The sequence below is a fragment of the Silurus meridionalis genome, chromosome 6 (genome assembly GCF_014805685.1).
Source record: "Silurus meridionalis isolate SWU-2019-XX chromosome 6, ASM1480568v1, whole genome shotgun sequence".
NCBI lineage: Eukaryota > Metazoa > Chordata > Actinopteri > Siluriformes > Siluridae > Silurus > Silurus meridionalis.
Window position 1 is genome coordinate 23,314,581 of NC_060889.1, and position 15,734 is coordinate 23,330,314.

Here is a 15,734-nt window from a genome sequence, read left to right on the forward strand (position 1 = left end):
CAAGAAAAGGAAGAAGGATGGAAAGAGAAACACAGTAGAAAAGAGAAGGAGAACGATGAGGAGAATAAGTCAGACAGTAAGAAAGCTAGAACAGTGCATAAGGAAAGCTGCAGCAGGGAAGGTATGTAGCAAATATTGCCAGATCAAAATTAACTACAAGTGTGACATCATTCTGAGAGTCTGACTCATTATATGACTCTCACCTGATGTGGAAGTTCTGTACATTAACATTCCTGTAGGGGGCAGTCTTCCTCTGGCACCACAGCAACAGACCCTCTTTAGCAGAGGTTTCTACACACACACACACACACACACACACACACACACACACACACACACACACACACACGATACAGAATGAGGTGCTTGTTTCCCATTTGCGTCATGTCATCAGGAATAAATGTTTAATCTGCGGAAAAAACCCAGTCACGCTTTTCTTCCTGAATCTCAGCTTGGTTCTGACATAAATTATTACCAGGATGCACAGTGTATATTAAAACTGAAATGTGTGTACTGGGTGTGTCAAAATGATTCTCAACACTGGAAGAAATTTCTAATAATATAATTTTAATATGACTAGAGACTCCCAGCTTTTTCACTCACATATAACTCACATACAACAGTTTTCTTCCACGGATATTTCTGCATGCCGCTGCCTAAATATATTAGTAATATACCCAAGCCCTTTTCCACAATAAACACTGAGGACGACACGTCCCCTCCAATAATCATATAGCCAAGTTGTCTTTGCCAATGTTTGATGTTTTTGCTGCACTCTATTATCCACTGTTAATGTATGTTGCTGATATATATATATATATATATATATATATATATATATATATATATATATATATATATATATATATATATATATATATATATATATATATATATATATATATATATACATATATATATATATATATATATATATATATATATATATATATATATATATATATATATATTTATTTATTTATTATAGATTTAGGTTGGCTTTTTTTGCAGTTAAATCAAATCAGGGAAGTGGGAGCTTAGTGGTTTAGACGTTGGATTTTGGGTCAGAATGTGAGTAAAAACCAAGCCACAACAAGCTGCTACTCCTGGGCCCCTGAGCAAGGCCCTGATCTGCTTAATTTTATGAATGAGATAAATGCAAGTCTCTCTGAATATGGGTGTCTACCAAATGACATAAATGTAAATCAAAGTATTTTTGCACATTAAGATAAAATATCTCATTTGGGGTAGAGAGTGAGTCACTGTGAATAAACCATTTAATCTAACTTTTTTTTCTATTATAATTCACACCAACTTCACTACAGTCACAAATTGGCTCAAAAATGTTGAGGTGTAGATAATTATCATTATAAAAAAAAAGAAAAAAGCTTTGGAGTTTATTACATCAAGAACCAAAAAAATGACTATTACATTTGTGACACAGCCCAAACAAGAGCCTCGTCAGGACCACATCAGTCTGATTACGACGGCGTATTAGGGCCACTATGGGATAAAAAAAAAATTAAAGGGAGAGGGGCAGGGAATTTCCGAGTTTAAAACTAAGAATTTTCAAGTTGTAAGTCAAAATTTTCAAGTTTAAAACTCAGAATATCAAAAGTAATATAATTAAAAATTAAAATTTGAATATGAAAATTTTTAAGGAATTTTTTATTTTTGTTTTATACTACTTAACTCAAAAATCTGTGGGGTTTTGATTTCTGTCAAGGAAGAAAACCGGATATACTTTGCAAGGTTGGCAGTCGTTACTTGTTTTGCATTACACCTTGCATTTTTCCTTGGATTTAGCAACAAGGAAATACTTGTTAATTTAGCCCAGAATCACCAGATCATCATAGTGGAAATTTCCGAGTTTAAAACTTAAGGATTTTTATTTTCTTCATGTTAATTTGTGTTGTTTTCTTATTCCGAGTTTTAAACTTAGAAATTTTGACTTACAACTTAAAAATTCTGTTTTAAACTAGGAAATTCCCTGCCCCTCCCCTTCCAATTCTCTTATATTAAAATCCGATATTGGCAATAATACACCGTCATATTATATGCATTTTTCTTCCTTGATAGAAACTCCACCAGTCACCACAGTAATTAAAACATAGTAGGATATGTGTGCTATAGAGAACATTCACCAAAATCAGTAAAGAAGAAAAGAAAAATGGCCATTAAAAGCGTGTTTTCCAAGCAGAATGGGAAACAGATGATCTTTTTACTGAGTTTAAGGGGGCACTTGACATTGATTTAATTGGGCACCAGCAGGAGAAGCCACTGGTTTCTCATTGAGACTATTTGGCAATATGGAATATTGTCAGAAATGATCTATAAATGAATGGAAAATGCATGCAATGAATTGTGCTTATATTCAGTTTGGTTTCTATTTTACTCTGTACTGATACTCCTTGTTCTCCAAAGTGAATCTGCCATCAACATCACAGAACCCTTATGAATAATGACAACATTCTTTTAAGCACTGATGCTTTTCTTTGATATTCGTCATTGACGTGGGCAGAACTACACTTTCCTCTCAAATTCATTTCTTACTGGATTCAAGCTTACCGAGTGTCCAAGGCTTTCTGTAACGCAACTCTGTTATTATCATATAAATGAATGCTGCTACACTGTGTTGAAGAGACAGAGGCGGAATAATTGCTGGGTAAAAACGTGTACGCTGCTTGAACTCAGTCTTTCATTCAGTTACTTTTTAAACAATAGCGAATTCCTGCGTATTTTTCGATGGATGTTAGAATGTGTACCTTCCACTGAGATGTCCTGGATAGCGAAACGGAGGATGATGGTCCAGATCATTCCAAGAGTCATTTTAACGTTACCATCAACAATCTCTGGACAGAGAAAAAGAAAGAAAGAAAAAAGAAAGAAAGAAAGAAAGAAAGAAAGAAAGAAAGAAAGAAAGAAAGAAAGAAAGAAAGAGAAACAAAAAGCTGGAATTAGAAAAATGCAACAGTAGCAAACAATAACACAACTGGCTGAACCAATATCTCCTTCACATCTACCCACACAGACACCCTACTCCCACCCAGTTCCTACCTTCAGCTCCAATGGACACCAGCTTCACTCCCTTGCTGCAGATGAAATCCAGAGCCTTGTTCACGTTAGCGATTTTGTGGAATCGCATCTTGCCCTTGTCGGGTTTGGGCAATCTTTCACCTGCAGAGCAGATTAGCACTTATCACCATTATCAACCAAAACACAAACTCCCTTAGCTATTTGATTTAGAAGTCCGTGAGTTACTAATGAACAGAAAGTACAGTTTTCTTTTGTTTTGTAAAACAGCACAAAGGAAGTGCTGGTTAAACCAGATGATCATCTAGTTAATGGTTGTTATGTATGTAATATTCTGTCAGTGTTTTCCCAGCACAGCTTGTTTGCTTCATGAGCTTACAGCTGAAGCAACATTAAATCATTAAAGACATTAAATGCTGATGTAATGGCCTAACTAAAGCAAGCTAGTAATGTAGACTAATGCTGATAGACATACACAGTTGCTCACTAAAGACTAATCTGAATGTTTGGCATAATGTTAGGAACTCAGTCAGATGCACTGGATTAAACAGAACATTTTAGCAGGAATAGTTTTGCGCTGTGTGTCTGCAACGTGTGCCATGTATTTTTTCAACTATAAAATGCAATGGAGGAATCACAAAAAAAAAAAAAAAAAAACAGCAGCATAAGTGATTTACTATGACTATGTTTTAGTGGCATGTAAAAAAAAATAAAAATAAAGATAAAATAAAGGTGTAGCAATACAAGAAAAAAGTCTAAATATTTTGAGAATAAAGTCAGAGCAATACGTGATTAAAGTGGTAATATTTTGAGAGAAATCACAGAATTGTGAGAAGCGTTTTGCTGTTTAAGGATGCTAGAAAATCTAAGGAATCACTGCATTATTGGCTATTAATATTCTATAGCAGGTGTTCGGGAATGTTTTGTATCTTTAATGTGTAAAATCCAGCACATTTCAAGATTCTCAATAGGGTTAAGGTCTGGACTTTGTGGTGGACAATCCCTGTGTAAAAAGGCTCCTTGAACCACTCTTTGAGCCTGAAGAATCCTGGAATTGTCATCTTGGAATATGCCTGTGCCATCAGGGAAGAAAAAATCCATTGGTGTTCTTAAGGCAACACAGCAGTTTAGTCCCAAACCCTTGAGTTACCTTCGTATTGTGCATCTGGAAATGCTCTTACTTTCACTATTAAACATAGCTGTGAGTTTTACTTTAGTTTTTTAGCAAACGTTTATGTGATCGCCGATCACGATCATTAAGATCTTTTTTCGACCACATTTCTTCCTCGAAGAGGATGGTTCCCCATAATCCTTCCAGTTTTTAATAATGCGTTGGACAGTTCTTAACCCAATTACTACTTCCAGCAATCTGCTCAGATGTTTTCTTTGCTTGGTACATGCATACATGATCATTTGACCCTTCTGAAACAGATTAACATCTTTTCCACGACCACAGGATGCGTCTTCCGACATGGTTGTTTAAGAAATGAGAAGCTACTTACTGCATCAGTTAGGGTTAAATCATGCCAGCTGAAACATAATCATCCATGTAGTAATTTCTCAATGGGAGGCTCCTACCTATTTACATAGTTAAATCCATTATTATTGTATGTGTAAAAACACACCCTGTAAAGTACTGCACTGAATGATTGATTGATTGATTGATTGATTGATTGATTGATTGACTCACAGGAAAGAAAGATGGAGACGGACAAGACAACCACCAATCGAAGGTGTTCAATGCATGCGCTTACTGTCTGAATTCTGAATCTGCATTTGTGCGTTTCTTGCATCATAAATAACATTATAACAGGTGATTTTACTTGCTGCAAAGGGCATAACTCACATTGGTCATGGACTGTAGTGTGGGTTTTTTGATATTGTACTTTAATTTTTTAAAAGTGTACCTTTCATTAAAAACTAGTTTGAGATTTATTTCTCCTTGACCTTTTTGAACTACAGTAGAATCCCCTGCTGTTAAGAAAAAGTAACTCGACAAATTTGACTTACATTTTAAATGAGCTGCTTTTTACTTTTTAGACTTTGAGACTTGTAACTTTACTTGTTTTAAAGTAAAATTTCATTGTACTTTTACCTGATGAAAATATACTATTACTCTTTCCACCTCTGACTGAATGTAATAAATGAGACTGTTTTGAAACAGATGTTCGAACAAGTTGCTTGGAAAAGGCCTATATTTTTAGTCCGGACATATTGAATGCAGCCGATTAAAAATATCCGACTCAACACTCTGAGACTTGACCTTTTCTGTCACATGGTCACGTGTTTAATGATTTCAATTATTCATCAGAGGCTATTCTGAGTTTCTACATTGCCTTTAGGTGATTTATTGGCAATTTATTATTAACTGCTGTTTTTGGGGAAGATCTTGTTTCTATTTCGGATGCGCTGTCGTGTCAGCACGGATACCTGAGATGACCTCGAGCAGCAGCATGAGCTTGAGGCCATTTCTGAAGTCCTCTTCGATATTCTCGATCTGAGTGCCAGCCTTCCGCAGGTGAGAATTACACCAGGCTGTGAATGTCTAACACACACACACACACACACACACACAGACACATACAGAAAGAAAGAAAGACACAAAGTAAGAACGATTTGAGTGGCAGGTGTGCAGGAAAATGAGCACCTCTTCAGACCTGGCTCTAAAAAAAAAGTAGTGCTATTTGGAGACTCGCTGCTGAATAATGATTCAGACGTTCGCTTTCGCTTAAACAGTCCTGACTGAAAGGATTGCAGCGCACGGTGCTGCCAATGTGTCACGCTGCAGCGCAGGCTGTTATTATAGAGCAGAGCCCACGTCTGCGACTGCATGTCTGCTTGGATGTGAGCGAGCTTCCTCTGATCCTCCATCCAATCGTGTGGGTGTTCGGGGCACAGCGGCAGTGCTGAGCTAAAACTGAGTTTGTGTGTGTGTGTGTGTACTGAGCGATCGTTATGAAGGAGCATTAAAGGAAGTTTGAAAAAGTCAAGTGTAGGAGTATATGATGTGTCAGCGCTGTGTGTGAGAGGGAGCAAAAGAAAGAGAGAGAGAGAGAGAGAGAGAGAGAGAGAGAAACCAAAGAGAAATAATATGTAGGAACTGTAAAGAATTGAAAAGAGAAAGAGCGAGATGAGAGAAATAACATGGGAGATGTAAGGTGTAAGCTCGGGGCCTGAATATGAGGTTTGCCGTTCACTCTGGCATTAAGCAAGGATTAAGGAAGGAAGGATGAATAGGTAAAGTGAAGGTAGGAAGAGGAAAGAAAGCAGAATGAAATGTGATAAAAAAAGAGGGATGAGAAAAAAAAGAACCTGTGGAGAGACGGAGCTGTGAAAAAGGGAAACAGAAGGAATGGAAGGGAGGAGGGGTGAAGGAGTCTAAATCGGGGAGATACAAGACACCAAAGAGACAGCTGAGAGAGCAAGATCCCAGAATGGAAGAGAAGGAAGAGAGAAAGAGAGAGAAAGTGAGGGAGAGAGTTAAAGAAAGAGAAATAAAAAGAGATTTCTATAAACTAAGACAAACTAAGTCTTCATGTCTTAAACTCAATATAAGTTAAATGCTTCTAAATAAAACTGATCTTCCCATGCATGAGAGCTCTGTGTTATAATGTGTGTGTGTGTGTGTGTGTGTGTGTGTGTGTGTGTGCAGCTGTTAAGTGCAGTCATCCACCCCCACCTGCTGTTCAGCTTTGCCTCTCCTTCCCGATCTTTAAAAATGAGGTCATCTACAATCAGCCAGGAGAGAATTCCTCACCCCCCCTTCTCCAGATACCCCTTATACCCCTCACACCCACACTCTTACCCCCATTTGCCCATACATTTGCTTTTAACCCCCACCTCTACCCTCCAGTTACAGCCTGCTCATACTGACATTAATAGTAATGCCATTGGTCACCACTAGGGGCAGCAAGGCTCCATAGAAAGAACTGCAACACCCTAAATCTTTAACCATGACATTATCTGTTCAACATATGAGAAATAGATTTATTTGTATATAAATTATTTTCGTGTGAGCTAAATGAGAAAGAGAAAGTGAAACTGACACTCTCGTCCTGCTTATTTGAATCTTTCACACTACTAAAGTATAACTACTTCTTCCTACTTCTATGCAGTCTGTCCATAATTTCTGTATTTCTCTTATTTGCTAAAGCATAATGTTAAAACAGAACTGTTGTGACTCAGCTGGAGACAGCATGGTGTGTGTGTGTGTTTGTGTGTGTATTAAAATGAAGCTTTTGCTGTTCTGTGTGTTGCATTGAATTTTTAATTTTGCCTATTTTATATATATATATATATATATATATATATATATATATATATATATATATATATATATATATATATAAATATAAAATAGGCAAAATTAAAACCTTCAATGCAACACATTTTAAAAAATTTACAAGAATATTTTGTCTTAAATATTTTGTCATAAACCATCAATATTTGTCAAACCTCATGTTGATTAGAGTATTCAAAACTTAAATTGAGATTAATTGAAATGTTTCAAATCGATTGACAGCCCTATGTGTGTATAAATTCTATAAATATATATTTATATTTTCCTGTATGTTTATTTGACAGTTCTTGTAAAAATTGTCAACATCACACTGACATAATAGCCAGTTACACAAATTAAAAAACATCCTCTAATCCATACCACAGTCAAAAGGTAGCTGATTTGAAAATAATTATACTGACATTTCAACCTTCATTCCACATTTTCACCCCCTCATTTTAATTTCTAAAATTAGTGGGTAATAACTATCACTATACATTTAATCACCAAATCACTATGACTATCAGTATACAGTACATCTGGTCACCCGATCACTATATCTATCACTATACATCTAATCACCGATCACTATATCTATTACTATACATCTAATCACCCGATCACTATATCTATTACTATACATCTAATCACCCGATCACTATATCTATCACTATACATCTAATCACCTGATCACTATATCTATCACTATACATCTAATCACTGATCACTATAACTATTACTATACATCTAATCACCAACCACTATATCTATCACTATACATCTAATCACCTGATCACTATATCTATCACTATACATCTAATCACTGATCACTATATCTATCACTATACATCTAATCACTGATCACTATATCTATCACTATACATCTAATCACCCGATCACTATACATCTAATCATCGATCACTATATCTATCACTATACATCTAATCACCTGATCACTATATCTATCACTATACATCTAATCACCCGATCACTATATCTATCATTATACATCTAATCACCCGATCACTATATCTATCATTATACATCTAATCACCGATCACTATATCTATCACTATACATCTAATCACCCGATCACTATATCTATTACTATACATCTAATCACCCGATCACTATATCTATCACTATACATTTAATCACCCGATCACTATATCTATCACTATACATCTAATCACCTGATCACTATATCTATCACTATACATCTAATCACCCGATCACTATATTTATCACTATACATCTAATCACTGATCACTATATCTATCACTATACATCTAATCACCGATTACTATATCTATTACTATACATCTAATCACTGATCACTATATCTATCACTATACATCTAATCACCCGATCACTATATCTATCACTATACATCTAATCACTGATCACTATATCTATCACTATACATCTAATCACTGATCACTATATCTATCACTACATCTAATCACTGATCACTATATCTATCACTATACATCTAATCATCCGATCACTATATCTATCACTATACAGCTAATAACTGATCACTATATCTATCACTATACATCTAATCACTGATCACTATATCTATCACTATACATCTAATCACCAGATCACTATATCTATCACTATACATCTAATCACTGATCACTATATCTATCACTATACATCTAATCACCAGATCACTATACATCTAATCACCGATCACTATATCTATCACTATACATCTAATCATCAGATCACTATATCTATCACTATACATCTAATCACTGATCACTATATCTATCACTATACATCTAATCACCAGATCACTATATCTATCACTATACATCTAATCACTAGATCACTATACATCTAATCACCGATCACTATATCTATTACTATACATCTAATCACCAATCACTATAACTATCACTATACATCTAAACACCCTAAATCTTTAACCATGACATTATCTGTTCAACATATGAGAAATAGATTTATTTGTATATAAATTATTTTCGTGTGAGCTGGATGAGAAAGAGAAAGTGAAACTGACACTCTCGTCCTGCTTATTTGAATCTTTCACACTACTAAAGTATAACTACTTCTTCCTACTTCTATGCAGTCTGTCCATCATTTCTGTATTTCTCTTATTTGCTAAAGCATAATGTTAAAACAGAACTGTTGTGACTCAGCTGGAGACAGCATAGTGTGTGTGTGTGTTTGTGTGTGTATTAAAATTATATATATATATATATATATATATATATATATATATATATATATATATATATATTTATAATTATAAATCTAATCACCCGATCACTATATCTATCACTATACATCTAATCACATATATATCTGATCATAATAACCTATAATACACTATAATGCTATCTATATTTAAATCTCCTGATAAGTTTTTGCCACATGCATTTATGTGTGTCTCTTGTCGTATACACTGAAATATGTCAGCTGAATTGCACATTAATCAGCCTATTACATCATAACAAATCACAGAGGAGCTCTACATTTATTTTGCGCTTTATTTATTTGCATTATTTATCATTTATTCCTTTTATGAATATGAATATCATGATGACTTCTCTCTGAATTTATAATTTATCTACAGTGTACTTCCATTTATATCTTATGTGAAAAATATCAAACTGAATACAGTCCTCATACTGGAGACATCTAACAGGATGCTTACTAACTAGAATGCCGTTTGATGTTATTTTCAATATAATTTATGCTGCCGCAGTATGGAAGACTCAATTATTAGCAATGAAGTCATTGTCAAGAAAAGAACACAATCACACACACCACTAATAATGACATATCTCTCTCTCTCTTACTCTCACTCTCACTCACACACACACACACACACACACACACACACACACACACGGAAACATACACACACACACGGACACACACAGACACACACACAGACACACAGACACACACACACAGACACACAGACACACACACACACACACAGACACACACACACAGACACACACACACACACAGACACACACATACACAGGTATCTTTCAATTGTGTTTGTGTTTACGTTCCTCTGTGGTGGGAATTCTCACCTTTTCAAACCTTGACAGCCCCAATGTTTTCCAACACACACATACACACACACACACACACACACACACACACACACACACACACACACAACATTAATAGCTTTCATCTGGTTGGAACGCTGTGATTTGTTTCACTCTGTCTGTCCTGAACTCACACCTGTTTTTTAAGAGCTGCTGGATTTGTGAGGGTCACAGTGATAATGTAAACGTTCCCTCTGTCCCAAAGCCATGAAGTGACACTTTAAAATACTGACAAATTTACACAAGAAATATCTGTGTGTGTATTTAGGACACAGGATAGATTAGATAGATTAGATAGATAGATAGATTAGATAGATAGATAGATAGATAGATAGATAGATAGATAGATAGATAGATAGATAGATAGACAGACAGACAGACAGACAGACAGACAGACAGACAGACAGACAGATAGTAGCATATGTACCAGTTAAAGTCCTTATAAAACTGCATGACCGTTTATCAGGGAGAGATATAGACAGCTGGTCAAACCAAATACTGACATAATGTAGTTTTTTTAGTTTGCAACTTTTATTGCTACTTGTAGCGATGTCTTGAGTGTCGAAACAGGATAGGGGAAATGTGGACTACATGTGTTTTTAATTAAACCCTGGTGTGTTTTTCTCTGATGCATTTCAGTGTGTAGGTGAAATCATAGCTAGGTGATCTTACTGCATTAAGAAAGCGATTCGAGACTCAATTAACCAGCGTGAAGTGAATCACACTTGATTTCTGAGCAGCCAAACACTGATACAAAGGGCTGAGCAGTGGTGCTTTAGATTTGCTGACATACGGATTGATTAGCAAATAAAGAAATCTGAATTTAAAGAGAAAAATGCACAAATGATTTTTGTCTGTTGCTGCTAATCTCTACACTAACACTTTAGCTAAACCCTGACCCTGGTGTGAGGTATTAATATCCCTGCTGAAATATCTCCCAGGCTATCAGCTGCCAAAGCATACTGGGCAAACTGGTGGGCCATTGCAATGTTGTTGGTATTTCTTTCTGTGAATTTTGAGCTGATGAATATTCCGATCCTGCATTTATACACACCAGCAGCAGTGTGTTATCTTTCAGTTTAGGATTATTACCTAAACCTGCTGTGTGATAGATCTTTTATTTTCTTATAAATCTCTCTGAATAGAAATGCTCCAAACAAGATATAATTGTTACTGCAATAAAATATAGTTTTTAGTTATATTTTTTACATCTGTGACAGTAAAACATCTCTACTGCCTTGTATAATACAATTGTAGCTTTGTTATAACATGTAAATACAACAGTTTTAATATTTTTTTGTTAAATCTGGAATGTGAGTTTATCACTTCTCATAAGACTAATTGAAGTTATTGACCCCAGAAGCTCACACCAATAGCCTCCTCTAATCACCTCTCCACATTCTAGATGTTCAGGTATGTGTCAGAGATTTAGTTTTAAACCTGATACCTTGTTGACAACATCCTACCCCGGTCATGTGATCCCAAATGAGCCAATCAGAGTCGCAGGAAAAACCACTGTCCCTGACGAAGGGAAAAGTTGCCATGGAAACACGAAAAGTCTCCTCTTCAGGAACAATGCGCTCAGCACAGAGTATGCAGAGTGATGGACAGGGAAGTGTGTTGGAGTCTACTGTGTACTGTGTATTAGAATTAACCTGGAATTGAACTATATTAGCAGAATAAAGATCTGCCCTAAATGTTGTAGCCCTACTGAGATCAATCCCTAAATCAATGTGGGAGCAAATTTAAAGATATTGTGTAGCCAAAGTGTTACAAAATATTTCTATGATACACAACATGTGGCACAAAATACTCTAGTTTTCTTTTATTGTACAAAATTACAACAAATCTAAATGTTTTTACGAATTTGGTTTAAAAAAATATATATGTGTGTGTGTCTATATATATATATATATATATATATAATATCATAATAATATAGATTACAATGATATCTGTAATATATTGGTGTATTTTAGCATCATTTATGATATTATATCTCATTTTGTCCTGTCCAAAAGGCCACTCCTTACTGAAAAGCGAGAATGGGATAATTAAGTTGTGGGAATGAGATAATTGCATGTGGTCTTATTATAATAAAGTGTGAGAATTGATTTGTCGCCCCAAACTGAAATGTGAGAACTTTATAGTCACCACAAGGAGTTTTAAAAAAAGAAAAAAGGAACTACTCGTATGTTTTATAGTTAAAATGGAGATTTTGGTAGACAAGGTCCCAAGTTTATTACTAATAATTTATTAAAGTAATACATTTAAACTTAAAAACTTCAACTTAAAAATAATATGCACTTCATCTAAAATCATTGATTTTCACATCAACAGTGTATAAGAAATGAAAACTCTCAGTTCTATCATTTCTACAACTAAATATATTTCTACAAATAAATACACTATATATAATTTATTTATTTGTTATTATACCAGGGAACAAATATATGTATTGGGTCTGAGAGAAAAGTAATTTTTTAATATGAATATTTGTATTAAATATTAATTAAAGGGAGAAAAAAACAACCACAGGAAATGTGTTCATTTTGTATACATTATTTACAGGCCATTGAATATGTGAGATTTTGTTTTATATCAAAATTTACAATGAAAGTATAAAAGCTTTTCCTCTGAAAAGACTGTATTAAATGTCAATTTATTTCCATTTTGTTCCATTTGTATCGCACTTTTAACAACGGACGTTGTCGCAAAGCATCTTTATAGGAAAAATAGGTTACATTTTAAAATCTTAATATAATAAAATTACAAAATTGCCAGATAAAGTCTTAGATATCTGAAACACTAATATAAACACAAGACGTCAAGTTGACCAAAATCTGCAACGACTTCAACGTAATAATGATTTTGCATGTCTAGAAGGTGGTATGGTGAGTTTTACAGTATAAAAAAAACAGTTCCAATTTTCTGTACCTCACAGTCGGCTAGAAAATTGAGGGCGGAAATTCATGAGTGTCCTCACACACAACATAAAAAGTGACACACACGTAAGCCCTTCCTGAGGCCTCAGTGCACTCTGCTGTAGTTTATAGCAGCTGCCCTACAAGGCCACGACTTCTGGAATAGTAACTGATATTTGAGATGATGTCTCTCTTTCTGTCTCCGTTTCATTTCCAACCTCTCTCTCTCTCTCTCTTTCTCTCTCTCTTTCTATCTCACTCAATCAAGTAAGTATTAGGGAAGCATGATGACATCAGTAAGACTTTGATGACACTTCAATACTGAAAGGCTTCAAACAAATGAGCATCAGCTGACGTGGTTATAGACAACGTTCCCCCTGAGATCTAGGCCGGGTTTCCCACACACAGGTCCTCACACTCCATCACATCCGTTATGCTTCAGGTATTAATGTAGATAGAAATGCACAGGAGCGATTTAGGGAAATGAACCTTTAGCCTAAAGTCATCCGCAGACTTGACTAGTTGCGAAAACTAACAAGGGAACATTTTTTTTGTGCAGTAAGATCACAAGCTAATTATCCTTATCATAAATATAGCCGGCGTGCTTGACCTTGCACGAGTGAAATACCGAGTATGAACAGCGACTTAAGTATCAGAGAAATACACAGCAAGTCACTGGACTGACATTAGCATTAGGTAAGACTCCAGAGACCACCGAGCTATCGAGCCCCCTCGGTGAGAGAGAGGAACCGAGCAGAGGAGCACTATCGGATATCGCTGCGAGAGAGGTGGAAAATAGCAGCAGTGATATGCAGTATATCGCTATGACAGAAGTGAAACTGATATACAACATATATTCTATATGAGCGTGTTCCTGCTGCTCAATCAGACGGAGGTGAACGTGTCAAAAGGTCATCACTTTACTAAACTCAAAACACTCAAAAAGTCCAACTCAAAACTCTAACAATACTAATAATATGCAAACACAAAATCATATTTTGGAAAATAACCATGTATAATAAGTAAATAAATATGTACAAACATAAATAATGAAAAAAAACCAAAACATATGCCTCATTATTACACCTGGGATGCTCTGTGCAGAAATATATTCAAATAATACATAAAGAAATGGATATATATATATATATATATATATATATATATATATATATATATATATATATATTACCTTTAATACATATAAAACTAAAATCCACAAAAAAAGAACATAAAACATTACATTTAAATAACTATAAAACTAAAACTTAAAAATGCACCTATATTTATAATATATGTTATAAAAGTATTTGTACATTAAAGTATAGTAGTATAAACCTAAAATAAATAATTAAACAAACAAACCAACAAATAAATAAATATAATACATTACATATTAAAAATAATAATAAAACCTTACAGTATATTTAATGCCTAATATGTACTTAATATATATAAATAAATATATACATATAAATATATTTATATATGTATTAAATGATAAAACAGATTCAGATATTGACCATCTCTACATGTATGTAAATAAATGTACTTCTAGTTTGTTATTTTATATATATAAATATATTTTATATACCTATAAATCTATACTATGGAAATTTGTATGCAAATATATATATTTATTCAGTCAATTATTTGGTCAAAAAAAAAAAAAAATTATATTTGCTTTTTAATACTGCAGAAATGAAAACTGAAAAACTGCCTCGTACCTGCAAAAAACTGAACTAATAAGTAATATGAAATGCAAACACACACACACACACACACACACACACACACACTTTCTCTTTCTCTCTCTATTTCTCTGTCTCTTTCAAGCTCAGAAGTGTAAAACAATATTCAGAACGAGCATGCCTGTCGAGTCTTTACGCAAAATCGGTCTTTTTCACATCTTCTAATCTGCACATTGTAACTGTACTAAGCCGAGGAGCTGGATGTGAACCTTTCCTGCGTCACTGACTGGCACTGAAGCCCCGATCGGCACTGAAGCCCCGATCAGCACTTCAGCTCAATTCATTCGATCCCTTGTGTGTACATGTTTATATACACGCTAATAAGGAGCTCAGTCTGGGCTAATCGACAGATATTTATAGTGTACAACAACCGCCAGTGACTTCCTATTCGCATTTTATTTAACTTTAATTTGATTGCTCTCACAGATCATTAACGTTGCAATAAACTCGGACGTGAGCCAGAAAATCAAGCACACTTCCCGAAATTCTCTGAAATCATCATCTTTATGAATTGTACTGGTTTCAAGTCAGCACTGGGCCTGTGTTTGTTTTGTACAGTAACAGACATTACAATTACAAGGCTCTTTATTTAAGGATTAATCCCATTCAATGCACCCCTATGCTGGGAGAGATACTGGAGACCTGC

The 15,734-nt window shown here is 34.7% G+C and overlaps 1 protein-coding gene across 1 annotated transcript in view; it reads right to left on the bottom strand.

The window, feature by feature from the left end:
* actn3b (actinin alpha 3b) overlaps positions 1-15,734 on the bottom strand; it is a 32,931-nt gene that overhangs the window by 14,367 nt on the left and 2,830 nt on the right. The window contains exons 2-5 of the mRNA XM_046852673.1: positions 5,464-5,578; positions 3,058-3,177; positions 2,766-2,852; positions 204-291 (exon numbers count right to left, since the gene is read on the bottom strand). Of these exons, the coding sequence (XP_046708629.1) occupies positions 204-291; positions 2,766-2,852; positions 3,058-3,177; positions 5,464-5,578 (410 nt within the window). The remainder of the gene's footprint in view (positions 1-203; positions 292-2,765; positions 2,853-3,057; positions 3,178-5,463; positions 5,579-15,734) is intronic.